Here is a 15841-nt window from a genome sequence, read left to right as displayed (position 1 = left end):
ACAGCAACATGATCAGTCGCATCATTTAGCTGAAAAGCGGTTCGGAATGGCATCCGTTCTGTCTTGTGCATAAACACGCTTGCGACGTGTGTGTGTGTGTGTGTGTGTGTGTGTGATCCTGTGCAGACTCGCAGCATCACCCACCCACCCGCCCACACCTCTGTAAAAGGGCGACCCTCTAAAAACAAATCACAGTGGAGTAGTGGCTAGCGGAGGTTAACTGGAGTGAGTGAGTGAATTGTCTGTCTCTATATGTGGCCCTGTGATGGACTGGCGACCTGTCCAGGGTGCACCCCACCTTTCGCCCTGTGTCAGCTGGGACCCTCCTGCAGAGGACAAAGCGACGATAAAGACAATGTATGAATGAATGAATGAAAAAGCTAACAAAAGGGGGAGGGTCAACTGTCTGTCCTGTCACGTTCAGCGTTTTTGTTTTGGCACAGTTACTGCATAGCCGCAGATACTGGCACACAGTTACAGTATGTGAGTACAGCAGTGAAGAGCTGCCAGACAGAGAGTGTGTGTGTGAGCCATGATCCGGTCAGGAAGGGAGGAGGAGGAGCTACAGCAGGGGGCGACAAAGCAATATTGATAATTATCACAATATAATTTTCTTCAATGCCATATAACAATATGTATATATATATATATATATATATATATATATATATAAATATATATATATCACTATAATGTTGTATGCATTGGGGAAAACACCACACATTGAGATACTATAGATCACTGCCTTGGATGTTGTACCTCAGAATTGTGTCTTGAAGAAGTTCTAAACCACAGTTAGTAGTTTCAAAATGATATTGTGATTACAATTCCGGCCATATCGCCCCAACCATGGAAGAACTAAAGGACAGTTAGAGAGATGAAAGGGAGGAGATGATGGAAATCCTCAACCAGACAAAAGTGTCATTAACGAGAGAGTGTGCATGTAAATGCCAAACGCATTTAGAAAAACTCTTAACCTTTCTAGCAAGAACTTGAGATCAGGCCCGAGTCAGCCATTATCCAGTGTAAATCCGAATAACAATACCAGATCCTCCTTCCATGATCCTCCCATGAAGTTTAGTCTTTTAATTTGGCGTTTCATAGTGTGCGCTTCCCAAAACTTAAAGGTTTGGATGTCAATGAAAAGTGAGATCAGGAGGGGAAAAATAAAAAATAAAATAATAATAATAATGATCAGTCCTTTTTGCATCAGTGAGAATTCCCTTCTCTAACATGGCTTTCTCCAGATTTTTCCAATTCTTGCACTTTTCCAGGTTGTTCATCAGCGATATCCGTCAACAAGTGCAGATGTAAACGAATCTGCCTCCTCTTGCTTAATATGACACTGAAAGGCAGCGAAACCTACTGTGCCATGTCCTCACTGCTGGGAAATGTTGAGTCCTAAAGGATTCAAACACTTATCATCAATATTGTGAGCAGCACTGAACCAAGTCGGTGGTTTCCTCTTGAATTCAGCGTCAATGTCAGGGTCAGTTTTTTTTGTTTTTTATTTCCGTTTCAGCATGAATATCCTGGTCCTCACTAATTGCCCACGCTCTGGTGTTCTTCACAGACTCGTGCGATGACTCAGCATGGCGTGTCTGTCCCTGAGGAAATGTGGGGGTGTCATCGTTTCCAGCTGTGTGCGTGAGTGTGTGTGTGTGTGTGTGTGTGAGGCCTGGATGTAGAGTAGGGCAGGGTTTTATATCCACCGTCCAGAGCCCTGAGAGCGCTGCTTCTTCCTCCTCTTACACACATAGTAGACAGGGAAAACCACCGAACCTACAGATGAGGAAGGAACAGAGAGATACAGACAAAATATTTATTTTTGAAAGCGCCAGTGTCTAACTTCTGTTGCATCAGTGTTAGTATCTCTTCCTCCCTACCATAACCCTCTCTGTATCTCTAAACATAAAGCACACAAAACTGGCAGAGAAGACATAAAAGTACGTTTCTGATAGTTACTCAGTGGATTATGATCAAAAGCTCAAAAACGAGCGGCTGGAAGTAAGAAAAAAAAAGACATGAATGGAGCTTCTGCAGTGAGTGACAGAGACACTGGTGTATTCTCCTGCTGCAGCGGAATACTTCACCAATTTGCATTTAGCTTTACAGTATATTACTAGAATGGGGTAGTAGGGTCAGCTTCCCCTGAGTCGAGAAAGTTCCTAAGATGTGATTTTCTGCCTCACTAGGACCAGGTTTTGGTCTCCATGAGGACTATTGGTCCTGATAAGGTCAGTGTTTATGCCAGGAAATGGTGTGTGTGTGTGAGTGTGTGTAAAAGATGTTAAAACAGACTTATTCAGCATTACGTGATCTTATTTGCCATTAGTTTGAATATAATTGACATTTGTTTACATTCAAAAGTTGGGCACGACCGCTTTACAATCTCAAGACGTTTCCACATGGATCTGATTTGATTATTCTGTACTACAAAGCGCCGCGAACAGATTTGGCGTATGCCAAATTAAATGAGCCGAAAAAGGCGGAGTGAAGACTATTAACTATGAAAATAAATATCAATCTGCCACCGCGGCATGTAAGCCCGTGGCAGATCATCTGTCAGACATACAGACACGGCGAAGGGATTAACACTAATTACAGTTCAGCTGAGGCATCAATAGTTCAAAATAGTGCCTGACAGATGGCGCAGAAGAGTCTCCTGTTGGATGTTACTTTCGACAAATAAAAATAAGCCACCCCGACAGTGGAAATCCGGATCTATAGCGCTAATGAGATGCCTATAACAGAGGATGTCCTTGAAAACTGCAGCTGCACGGCTGCGCGAAAGCAAGATTCTGGAGCCAAAGCATTCAGTTGTTATTTGTTTAGTGCACCCCTCAGGTATATATGCATATAATTTCATTACCTATCACCAGCGCGAGGGCTCCCAGCACCACCACCAGCAGAATAACCACTGGAGCTATCAGCACCTTAGCGCCTGCAGGGAGACACGGAGAGAGCAAGACTCAATAACAGGAGTCACTTGTGATGAAAATGAATACTTGTGTTACATAGAAAGACATAGCATTGTTTAAAATGAATGGGTTTTTTGTGTCACCATATTTCAATTATAACTCTTTAACACAGAGCGTATCGCAGATGACGCACTTGACAATACCGTGATTGTTAATACACTAATTTAACAGGCAATCAATTGTGAAAATCTGCCAGATATTGAAAGTTATTATGGAAAAATGGGCAAAAACTTACTTACACTTACTCACAGGACATTTTGTAGCCCTTTTTATGATTAAAATAAGTAATAAAAAAAACATTTGAGGCTAAGGTGTGAAAGAGTTAATGAATCGCGGCAGAATTTCCTTCTTTTAAAGATGTTAAGTCACAAGGATGTAGTTACAGAAATGCAGCTGATATTTTTCATGTTAAATGTAAAATCTGTGGCGCTAACCGTCCATGACATTAGAACAGCGATGAGAGCCGTAATGAGCGAACAGGCTCTTGTTAAGGTAGAAATTAGCTCTTGGTCCGACAGGCTCCCCGCTGATATCACAAGCTGTAGCTGTCACAAAGAAGAGTCAGACAGTTCTATCACGGGAGCTCCGATTCCTGGAGGCTCACTCGTGCAATAACTTGATAAATGCGAAAAGATGATTGTGACTAACCTAATCTGATACAGTATAGTGATTCCTTCATACTTCATTATACAGCGTCAGTCTGTGGTTTCTGTGACTACAGTCAGATATGAATGAACACTCGTCCTGCAGTTATAAGAATAATAGAGTATGTTGCATGGTAACTGCGGCTCTGCGGTGCTCAGGAATGATTGGATTTAGACTAAACTTCCAATTATAGCGTAATGATACTAAGTTGACAACAATTTTGATCATTGATAAATTCGTTTTCTGTGATTTTAAATATGTTTTCTTTGGTATTGTGTGAAAGTAAACTGAATATCTTTGTGGACAAAGAGTTAATAAGAATGAAATGAACACAGTGGACATCCTGGGGGTGTGTGTTTATAGGTCACATATTCAGGCTTTAAAAGAAATTGTGTTATGTCATTTTATGTCACATTTTTAGTTGTGATATAAAGTAGCAATAATTGTGCACTAGATCATGTTTGTGTTTATCAAATTCCCAGTCAAGTTCCACTACCTAAAAATAGCAATGTGCCAACACTGTACCGCACCACACCTAACTTTTAGGCCAACACACCCATACTGTAGGTACACATGAATTTGCATGATTGCACGGTTTGAAACTCACACATATTTTGTGAAACATGACCTTGTCTTTTTATCTGAAAACGAAGGGGGGAAAAAACTAACTCGCCGCTTCAATTTCTCGCAGTATTGCTCATGTTTATACACTATTATAATCTCCAGCTGAGGGCAAAGTTGTCTCACTGGTTCATTTTCAGTCAGACAGAGTAGTGGAGGAACAGAAAATAAAGCCAGTTGAAAACAGAAAAGAAAACAGCAACAACAGTCAACAACAGTTTATGGCCACTGTACTGAATCTTCGTTAAAACCCTAAACAACTCCAATAAAGCAAAAATAGTGTGTATTAACAGAGAGCTGTATTAGTGTAAATTTCAATATTTCAGACTCAATTAATTGGTATTAAAAGCTTTTCACAGAGTAAAGGAGGAGCAGATTCAGGAGTCTCTTTGCCCCACCAGCACATACTCCTACATACAGTATAAACACCAACATACCACAGACAGAGCCTCTAATTAGCCGTCTCAGATGAGGTTTATCGGGCAGATAGCGATACTTGCAGCCAAAAACGCTGAGGTTTGATGTATGATCCCCGAAAAACCTGCCAAAAAAACATGGAGATAATGAAACCAGAGCTGCAGGGGGAAGAAAAAAAAAAACATAAAAGGAGGAGAAAAATAGCAAAAGGCTCAAACCTTAGGTGTCGATAACGCTCACCACAGCGGTAACAGAAGTTTGTGTTACACTGTGTGCAACTCATATGGTCACATCCTTCTGTTCGCTGGATATGAATCTTAATGAGAGAAAGAAAAAAGAGTACATTACTGACATTCGAGTGCAGTGCAGGTACACACTTCTCTTATTTTCACATAAACGACCATTTAGTGGCACCGTGATAGTGTATTCATGCAGCAGCACTGCTAATGGATTCTCACTGCTCGGCTGCTCTATCAGTAAGCAGCCTTGCTATAAACTAGGAATTAAGTTCAGCCGCTCTCAGCCTCTTTTCCACCGTAACCCACCATGACACCAATTTGTTTGGCTTCACAGTCAAACGCGACGGTCCCACCCTGTTTCCAGAGCAGGGACTCGGAGACGCGGAGCAGCACAGCAGTGCGAAGCACACAGATGGAAAGCCTTTGCTCCTGTGAGCAAACATTTCCCATAAACCGGTAATTAGCTTAATTTATGCCTTCCTTTAGTCATCTTCTGACAGTCAAATTAGATACAGTGCAGACTAACTCAGTTGTAATGAGACAGAGAGATAAGACCAGGTCGGTTTTTATGACCGTGAGAGTCAACCAGGCATGATTTTGAGCAGCAGAGACATCATCATTTTTGCAATATGTTCCTCATCTGTGTGTCTCTGATCCGTTGTACCACATGCACTTTAAATCTGGGCCTCCACCTCGTTCTCTGTAGTGCCCCATCCATCATCTGTCGCTGCTTTTAATGCTTCTTTGCCTCCATCGATTTATTCATCTACATTGATTCCACACCCCATCAGTCAACTCCCTTTTCCATTTACACACGCCCACGTTGCTCTGCAGAAACGGCCAGCGGTGCCCGTGCTTACCGGTGCTCTACTGCAGCTCGTAGATCGTCAACTATCTGCACTTCTTACCTTGCACTGTGGACACTTTTGGGCGTTTCTTTGTCCATGTACGATTACATTGGCCCAGGTTCGTAGCAGCTTGTCTCCTTTCCTGTATTCGCGGCATTTGATGCCGTTGTGCCAGGGCGCGTGGCATTTGAAACACCATACAAACTGGCAATTACCACACTGGATCTAAAGGAAAGGAGACCCATGCAGACATTGGTCTTGTAGTCGGATTTCATGCATTTCACAGAGTATTGCTGCTAAAGCCTCTGTGCAGCTGGAACAGCCGAGCTTACCTTGTACTTTTGCTCGGAGTGGTTACTGTTGTGCTTCTTCAGAGAGGTGAACTGACGGCACTGGGGGCACGGCTTGGTGCTGGAATCCAGCTGATTCAACTCCAAAAAGTAACGATATTTTGCCACATCCTCGTTGGCCAAGTGGGAAATCACCAGCCCCTCCTCCAGGTAACCACTGCACTCTGGGATAGGACAGCTGATGTGAGGCTTGGCCACTCGGACCTGTGAGACATCACAGATCGGTCAGTTCAGACCTGTAAAAAACATCTGTCCTCAGTTTAGATCTCAGGTCACAGCCAGATTGGGCTAAATATGCACCAGGGATTAAAATGCATCCTAGATTAATCTCCTGTGACTCCGTATGATCATATCTGGCTCTTTATTCAAATACACAAAGGCGTCATAACTGGAAGTGTGACGTATGTGCATCTGTGTGTGCGCAAGTGACAGTGACAAAGAGAGAGAGAGAGAGAGAGAAAGTAGAAGTGATAGAACATTGAAATATGAAACAAAACGCTATGTGCTTTAAATGGAAGAGCTGGTGGGTTTCTCCCACAGAGTAACAATGCTAGATGTGGGGTATGTTCACAAAAGCCACTGATGGGGAATGGTTAATAATTTACCGGAGAATAGAGTGAGAGATTGGTAGTTTAATGTCAGACTGAAGGAGGCAGTGGAGAGAGTGTAAGTTAATATGTAATACTGTACGCACGCACACACAAACTTTTACATGACGGGTAACCGCAGGTGATGTTCTGAATTACGCTTGAAGCAAACCAAGTGCTCGTACACGTCAAAACGCTGTATCTTACTTATTCAAATTGTTTCAAATAAGCACAAGCAAACACAAGACTACATTTGACACATTCGCGGTCTTCTCATTCTCACAGGGTGTGATGCTTTAAGTCAAGATACTCATGACAGCCTTTGTGCTCAGATCACATCTAATGTTACACATGACACAGTGATTATTCTCGGTACGACTGGAGGGACATTGACTCACACCAGCGACTTTTTCTTTGTTTCCTTTTCACCATCTATTTGCTTTTCTTGTCTCTTTTTGTCCTCTTCCCAGAACTTCTCTGCAAAGAGAATATCTCGCCACCAGTCTCCATGAAGACCAAAACCTGGTCCTAATAAGGCAGAACCTTACTTTTGAGGAAGCGGCTAAGTTTAGGGCGACATGAACTTGATTAAGGTTAGGGATTGTTTTTGCTGTTGGGAATGAATGGGAGACAATGAGAAGCAAATAACAATAGCACTGGCCATGGCCATGTGGGCGACATACCAAATATCACTTACAGCACGTGCTCGCACACACACAGCACGTTACATGAATATGAAAACATGTCCTCTGCAAGACTGCGAGCTGATGTGTTACTATTGTTGCCACAACACACACTGTGGTCTGTGATGACCACTGCCAGACTGGTTGGACAGGTTTGGACGGCTCTCTCTCACACTTACACACCCACAAACTACACGTGGTGTGTTAAAAGTGTGGGTGACTTTGTTCTACATTTCCACTAATTATTATTATTATTTATTATTTTTCTTTATGTATATCTAAATACTATTTTTAATACTATTACTTTTTGCTGTTTTTTTGAGTGGACAGCAAAGTAAGAATGTCATTGTACAGGGAAACAGGTGTTTCTTTGCTGTGCATATGACAATAAACACTTTGAATCTTGAATCTTGAATAAAGGTAAAACACAAAGCGACACATCGCCACTGACTCTGGCTTTTACTCACTCCTTCCTCTGCTGGAGAGATACTCGACAGAGGGCGAGCTGGTTCTGTGAGCTTGCCGAGTGTCAGACTGTGTCACTGAAATCATCTTGTCCACTCATCCATAAATCAAGTGATTCAAACAATGTTCATACAATGAGCAATAGGTGACACAAGCCGATGAAAACAGGAGCTAAAGCACTATCATTCTATCTGTGTCTATTATCTTGAAAGATAAAACAATGTAATCATATTTGTGTGAAATGCTATAACTGTACCTGGTTTGAAGACATGGTTGTTTGCACATTACATTAAGTCCTACTTCAGAGTTCAGCAGTAAAATTGGTTTGTATTACATTTCACAACAGTTGTAACAAACAACAACAAGCGTGCGGGTAACCCGAGACTCAATCCTACTAGGGCTGCAACTAACGACTAATGATTATTATAGTAATCGTTTGGTCCATAAAATGACACAAAATGTTGAAAAATGTTGATCACTGTTTCTCAAACCTGGAAATTACGACATTCTCAAATGTCTTGTTTTTGGCCACAAACCAAAATTATTCAGTGTTATAGATTTCTTAGTTATATGGAGCACAGAAACCAGACAATATTCACATTTAAGAAGCTGAAAAATCACAGAAACTGGTTTTAATTCTTTAGAAAACACTCAAACCTAATAAATAATTGATTAATAATCAATTCATCGAGTTTCAGCCCTACATCCTACATTGTATCACTTTAAGTCATTATCTCAAGTATGGCTGCTGATTATTAATCAGTTACGCAATTAATCGTCAATTATTTTGATAATCCATATTTCATGTTTCTCTGATTTTTCCGCTTCTTAAATGTGAATATTTCCGGGTTCCATTGCTCCATTAAAACCGAAAAAAATGTTGGTTTCTGGACAAAACAAGACTGAGAACATCATCATCATTTCGAATTTATGGACCAATCGATCAATCGCGAAAGTAACTGACAGATTAATCTGCTCTAATCTCAGGGCGCTGTGCACAGTGAGATCAAAATAAACTCAGAATATTATTGAGAAAATACAAATCAACAGTTTGCCAATAATGCCTTGCTATAAGGGGACTGGTTACTGCTCTAACCTTTGTCATAACAATATGGACAGAGACAAAGCGTTGAAATCCAACCTCTAACAACTGCATCCATCTACCCTGCCTGACCTCCTTTTCTGAAGTGCCCTGGAGCAAGATCCAGGTCCTTATACTGTGATCTCTCTCACTTAATGTTTACTGTAACTACTGGGGGACGACATCAAACGTGTGTGTGATGCATTAACAGAAGAAAATTCCACCTACTCAGGATCGCTTACATGACCTTATCTCATCCTCAGTGTGCTTATCAGTGCACGTCTGTGCCGGTGTGATTATCCATACACTGTTATCAAAGACAGCGATAATAACAGATAGAAGGTAAGTCTTATATCTGATATAAGACTGATAAACACTGTTTTATTACAACAGATTTAAGAAGAGCATCACCACTGTATAAACTGGGCACTTAAAACAAAAGAAAATCCACCATGAGACACTTCGGCTTTGGTAGGAGGCAGCGACTAGCAATGTGCCTTTTTGTTGCCGAGTGCCTATTTCCATGCAGCTCCACTGAAGATTAATGGAAGCAAATGTTTCATCTATCAATTATTCATTGTCAGGATGCATCAGTAAATCATCACCAGGACCAATGAGTAAGATCTGTGACTCGGCTCTTTATTTTCACATCGATATTCAAAAGGTCAGACGGGGTGAAAATTGGTTTTTGTTATGACTCTATTTTGACTGACTTCTGCACACATATATCGACAGTACGATATCAGCATGTGAGACATAATGTAAAAGTTATATACATACAGTATTGCAAAGACTGCTTGAACTGCAATAAATGTAGATTCCTCATTTCGTTTTTCTAAAATACGAAGATTATTGCTTTATCATATCACTGTTGTATGATTGCATGATGCATGTTTTCCTAATATCACGCAGCCCAAGCTTTATTTTTTTGCATCAGCAAATGGCAACTTGTGGGGAGAAGAAGAAGAAGAAGCAGCAACACACCTGAGCTCAAGTACACACTTGTAAACTATCTGAGTGGAGGATCCTCCTTCAAATAAGTGGGCCTGTGGTAAGAGAATAAAAGTCTGCTGCATGAACCCGGCATCACACAAAGTGTGCTTTTGTGAAAAGCTTCCCTGCCCAGGTACCAATTTTAGAGCAGAGCGTGACCCACATTCACAGAAAAATACTCATCACAAGGCGTCGAGACACGCCGCTGTGACAGCTTTGCGACAACAATCCCACAAAAATGTTGTACTATTTAAAACCGTTTTAATCTTTAATCCAAATATTTACATTTGTGGTCTGATCTCATCCAGTGAAGGATCAGTTTTTTCCACACTTCCCAGAATTTGCAGCCATGCCCCCGCCTGAAGGCAGATAAGATGCCAAGCACAAGACATAAAAGGTAACAGAGAGGATAGTTTGTGTGTTGATGTTGTTGCTGCTAAGGAAACGAACAACAAACTAACATTATTTTCACAACAATCGGTCGATTAGTCTCTCAATTAATGGGGTAGCTGCTTGATCCATAGAATGTCAGAAAACGGTTTTGTTTTATACACAAACCAAATATATAGAAAGAGTTTGATTTAAAGGTGTGTGTGTGTAAGAATCAGGTAATTATGGTCACTTTTGCATATTACAACCAGGATGTCGTAATAGCTGCCTCCATAAAGAAAGAAATAAAGTACATACTTTTCCAAGACTTAGAAGACCAACCAATTTTTAATTTAAAAGGTACAGCGTGTCAGTGAAATCTAATGCAGCCTGTAACAAATGATAAGGACTTCTCTTATCATCACTTCCTTTCCCAGGTGCTTCAGGGAACTATGGTAGCCTTTGCATACAAGGAACAGGATGTTATTAGGCTTTAAAATGTGAAAGGCCCCATTTGAACTCTCAGTTTGTGTTCAGGCTGGTGTAGAAACATGGCGGCACATGATGGCTGCTTCTGTAACGCAAGCAGTGGCGATAGCTCTAAAACAGCGAAGGGAGCTCAGTTTCCGCTAAAATGTTGTCAAATAAGTTCTGTGTTGTATTAACATTTCAATACTAAACAAGTCAGCGCCTTACGTGAATGTCATATTCCCATAGCAGCCTCCATATTAAAACCACTGGAGGCTCAACTACAACTTATCCTATGGGACGACACAGAATAGGTTTATTTCACTGCTGTGAGCTCGACTGTGATTGTAAAAATGCAGCAAAAACTACACTTCCACGGAAGCTCAGCTTCTCTATGAGTCAATTCTTCTGCATGATGATTGGAGAAACTGAAAGGCAGAACCAGTTTTCGATTGACAGCGTAACTGATGCCTCAGTCCTGTGTGGATTTTGCGAGGGGAGTCTGTTTCTTTTGTACATTTACACTGTAAAAAAAACAGTTAATAGCTAATTTACATTATTATCGAGTTTCCTTGTCCTCCTTGTTTGTTCGCTTTGTTTTAAGTTCCTCGTTGTTTATTCGCAGAATTTACGTTTATGTTTAAATAACTGGGCCGGACATGAGCTTCCCCTGTTTCAAAGACCAGCAACCACCACTAAAGGCCTATAAAAACTAAACAATATTTATTTTAAAGTGATTATATACTAATATGAGGGTAGTAATAATTTTCATAAATCGAGCTATTAACTGGATATTATGTTGGAAATAACATGCTTTTAGTATAATATTACCTCCTTCTTAACACACAAATTATAATTGTCATTTACACAGCAGAAAACTCCTGTGTTGCTCCCTATGACACAATATTTTCCATATTATTCCCCCACAATACAAACAGTGATGTTGCTGTACTGTATTGTCTGTATAAACCTTACTAGATGTTACAGACTGGACATTTAATAAGGACAATTCTAATTGTGGTTCAATTTTAATCACTGATAAATCACAGTGGCACAGATTACACACTGTATTATCGCCCTCTCACTAACCTGGGAGCTGACGTAGAGTTTCAGACACTCATCACACACGGCCTTCCTGCAGCAGGGCAGGGGTGCGATGGTTTTGTCTTCGAGGCACACCCGGCAACTCTGCGTCGCACTCTCCGCATCAGCCTGCTCCTTGAACAGCTGATGGACCATGTCCCCGAAAGGGTCCCCCAGGTCGTCCAGTGTGTACAGAGACGGTTCCGGACTCGAATCCGCGTCTGGTCCGGCCTCAGAGTCCTCAGCGTCCGGCTCGTCAGACGAGACAGTTTCATCGTAGGTCGTGTCAGTGTCTCTGTGATGAATGTCGTTGGCGATGCAGTAAACAGTGCAATACACATGTTCTTTGACACGGAGAGACTCGTCTAGACTCGCCGTGCTGACGTCATTGTCACATAGATGATGGCACCGAACTACATCAGCATCCGAAGTCGTTAACTCGCTCAAGGTTGGTTCGTTTTTAGTCCCGTCTTCTCCCGTTTCCCTGTCCGACTTTGCACATTCGCCACATTCACTTCCATGACCGTGAAGAGCGTCGTTGTTATCGTTCCCCGGGTGGTTTTCACGCTCGGTGTCGCGGTGCATCCGGCCGCTGCTGTTCAAACGGAGAGAAGGAGATTTAACCACCGCGAAATTCCTCCTCAGAATCTCCACGGCGCTCGCCCTCCTCCTCCTCTCTCCTCCTCCGCTGTTGCAGTTGTTATTGTTGTTGCTCTCCGCATCCTTGTCCTCCTCGCTGCTCCTCTCCTCCGGCGCCCTCTCACCTTCGTCGAGTGACAACCGAGAGTTTGCTCTGGTGACACGTCGGCTCAGAGCTCTGACCGAGCGCTCAACTTTGCTGTCCGCGAGGGAACTTTGTGTCGGCAGGTTGCGGGACAGTTTCACCCTCCCCTCCTCGAGGCAGCCGATGAAACTCGGCATTATACAGGCGTCATTTACCGGTCCGTCATCGTCCATCCTCAGTTTTGCTCTCCCCATCTGCCGGGCGCCTCTCACCCGGATGGACCTCTGCCTACAACTCCTGTCACTAAAACAAAACAAAGCAGAGCTCAGCGCGGCGCTTCCGGGTTTCGTCGTCAGCGCGTGTGTGTGTGTGGGAGCAGCGATAGGCCGAGGGGAAGCCTAGTGGTGGACTGCAGCAGATCAGCCGCAGCACACGCATCATTACATCCATAATAACATCCATGACAGACACAGACCACAGTGACTGAAGCAGGACACACTCAGCCCGGGGTGACAGAGCCCAGGCCTCCCACAACACCCCACCAGTCCAGTGGTGTGCACAGACATTTGGAAGCTCAGGAGCGAAAATTAAAAGGGCACCGGTGGGGCACCACTTGTATATAATATCCCACATTCTCACACACACACTTATGTATACATATAAAAAGGGACAGCCTTTACAGCACAGAATCGCTTTCTATCACTTGATATGGTTCCATTACTATAGCACCTCCTCAATGTGGGCGGAGTCTAGCATGGCTGCATGAAACTGCTGTGACTTTGTTTTACACACCACACACATAAACTAGTGACTCGTCTTTTCGGTGTACTGAATCATCAGACTTAATTAAAAAGATTTGTTTACAGAATCGTTCAGTACTTTTTTCATGACTGGAGCACAGACTCCATCTGACACTGAACTGAAATACAGTGCCCGGGGTTGTGATGAGGCTCGCCGCTCACGATCGCAGGCCTTCAGCAGTGAGAACAGAGTGGAGGGGTCCAATTCAGTTTGTCTTTTTTTGTGTTTCCATTAGGAATAGTACCAAAATAACTGGCCCCAGCCATTCCTTTTCTCTGTACCCTTCCCTTGCGGTACCAGAGTTATGGTACAGTACAGTTACGGGGGGTGGAGCTAGACCCACGACAGTCGAGCTGCAGGATGTCCTCCATTGTTGTCTGTTGTGTCACGTTCGATGTCGACATTCATTGTCGTCGCACCGGTACAATGTCACGCCAAACCGAACTGTACCATGATGGAAACACAGCTTTAGGAAACCCTATGGAACACTGTCATGTAGGCGTGGTAGGAAACTTTATAACAGCACCCTTTTTTGATTGGAAGGACGCCCATAGGAAATAAAGTTGCAAGGGCATCTTATAGGACACTGCACCACTTTTCTCCACTAGAAAGACACTCCTTTAGAAACAACCACTGCCCCAGTCATAATCAGTGTCATCTTCAAACACCTTAAAGGTAGACCAAGCAGGCTTGTTTTGATCCTGTCTACTCTTGTTCAAAATTGTATTTTCAGAATTACTCTTCTGCAACTTCTCTTCACTCTATTTACAGCCTCACAGCCTGCTGGAATTTATTGGAAGAAGAAGAAGAGGAAGAGCTTTAAGGTTGTAAATAAGAGAGCAACGTTCTGTTCTACACAGTTTTCGAGTCTGTAATCACAGTTCAAAGTTCTTGAACACAAATCCCAGTTGTCCTTAAATTCAATCATGATGAGAGGCTGTGATTAATCAGATCACAGGGCAGTTCAAAGAGCGACACAAGATGTTCGCTCGGTGTCTATAAAAAAAAAAGGATTTTTCAGAGAACGTGCATGTAGGTGTTTTCATCCACTGTTTTAAAGAATGTGGGGAGTTAGTTCTCCAAGAGAAGCAGAAGGTGGTGTGACATTTCAAACACATGATTTGCCAGACCCAACATTGACACTGAATGTTAAATTTTAAAGATCTTTCCCCCCAGGTTTGGACATGTTACAACATCACAACTATCACAGAACAATGTCTGCCAGCAGCTCCTCCCTCCTCCCTGGGAACCTATAGGTTAATCCAGCTGTGCAGGGGATAGTCACAGCCTGTGTTAAGGCCTATAGGTGGTCACATAATGGAGCTGCAGAACTGCAGTTCTACAATTCGCTAGACACAGACAAAACCATAGGTGTGCTGTACTGAAGCTGCAATTTGGTTCGGAACATTTTTTTAAAACATTATTCGTTGGAATCCCACATTTCCGCTGCTATCGTTACATCCAGTAAGTGACATGTTTGGCTACTTTGTGTGTCTGTGAGCAGCAGAAGTCAAAAGTAAAGGACAGGTGTGGATCAAATTTTCATATTTAGATTTTGGTCAATTTCAACTCAGTGGTTGTAAGTTCATTTACCCGGCTCTACTAGTCTACATTGGACAAGACACTTAAACCCCACGTTAGATGTACCATTTGTTAACCTTGCAGAATAGGGAAGTGTATGGACATTAGGTAACTGGTAGTGATTTGCATCGTCTCAGTACCTTCTCTGCTTTTTCACTTATTTTTATATTCATGGGTGGTAATACCAGCAGGTTTATTCTATGGTTGTATTTAATCACATCATGTGCACACATTTGTCACCTCTGTAAAGTCCCACATAAACCAGAGCTCATTTCATTTTAATGAGGAAAAGAAATTGAACAGCGAAGAATGGAAGTGATTTGGAATGACACACTTAAAGTTCAGCACTAGTGGCACGGCTCTCAAATAAACCTTACTGGACTGCCTGTTAAATGGGTTGTTAGGTCTGTTACAATCCCTCATTTTGCCATCGACTGCAAGCCACATGGTAATTAGTTTGCTTGTCCTGGCAGTGCCCATTTGTTTAAGTGGAAAATACCAACATTTTTTCTTTATATAATATCAGACACCCAATCCAATGCTTTCAGGAGTGTGTGTGAGGGATGGCACACAATCTACAAGTAAATATTTAAACTACTTCTACCCTTGAGCAATCACACCATCAGAAACACAGGCGATTGCTCCTGTTTAAAGGCTGTCTGGGGATGTCTGAGCTGAACTGAAAGAGAGAAAAGATCAGGGTTTGGACTGTGGAACAAAATGCTTGGCTTTTCTTCAGTGTTTATCCTTTGGCTGGAGAAGAAAAAAAAAATCCAAACCAAAACCTCAAAATAAACAAGCCAGACTGTCAATACTTTGTTATAAGCATGCATAATAACAAAGTGGCAGATAAAAATATGTCTACAAGGTGTCAAATAAATAACAGAGGACACACTGTAGACTTT

At 42.2% G+C, this 15841-nt stretch overlaps 1 protein-coding gene across 1 annotated transcript; it reads right to left on the bottom strand.

The window, feature by feature from the left end:
* Positions 1–799: 799 nt before the first annotated feature.
* On the bottom strand, positions 800–12934 carry rnf217 (ring finger protein 217). The gene is made up of 7 exons (XM_044048563.1): positions 11837–12934; positions 6084–6305; positions 5812–5976; positions 4883–4980; positions 4685–4788; positions 2873–2944; positions 800–1782 (listed from the first exon to the last, which is right to left on the bottom strand). Exons 1-7 carry the CDS (start codon positions 12806–12808, stop codon positions 1703–1705), a joined length of 1713 nt encoding a protein of 570 aa, XP_043904498.1. The 5' UTR covers positions 12809–12934; the 3' UTR covers positions 800–1702.
* Positions 12935–15841: the final 2907 nt, after the last annotated feature.

Source organism: Solea senegalensis, linkage group LG17 (genome assembly GCF_019176455.1).
Source record: "Solea senegalensis isolate Sse05_10M linkage group LG17, IFAPA_SoseM_1, whole genome shotgun sequence".
Lineage (NCBI taxonomy): Eukaryota > Metazoa > Chordata > Actinopteri > Pleuronectiformes > Soleidae > Solea > Solea senegalensis.
The sequence above is the reverse complement of the archived record's forward strand: the minus strand, read 5'-3'. Positions and strand labels throughout refer to the sequence as shown.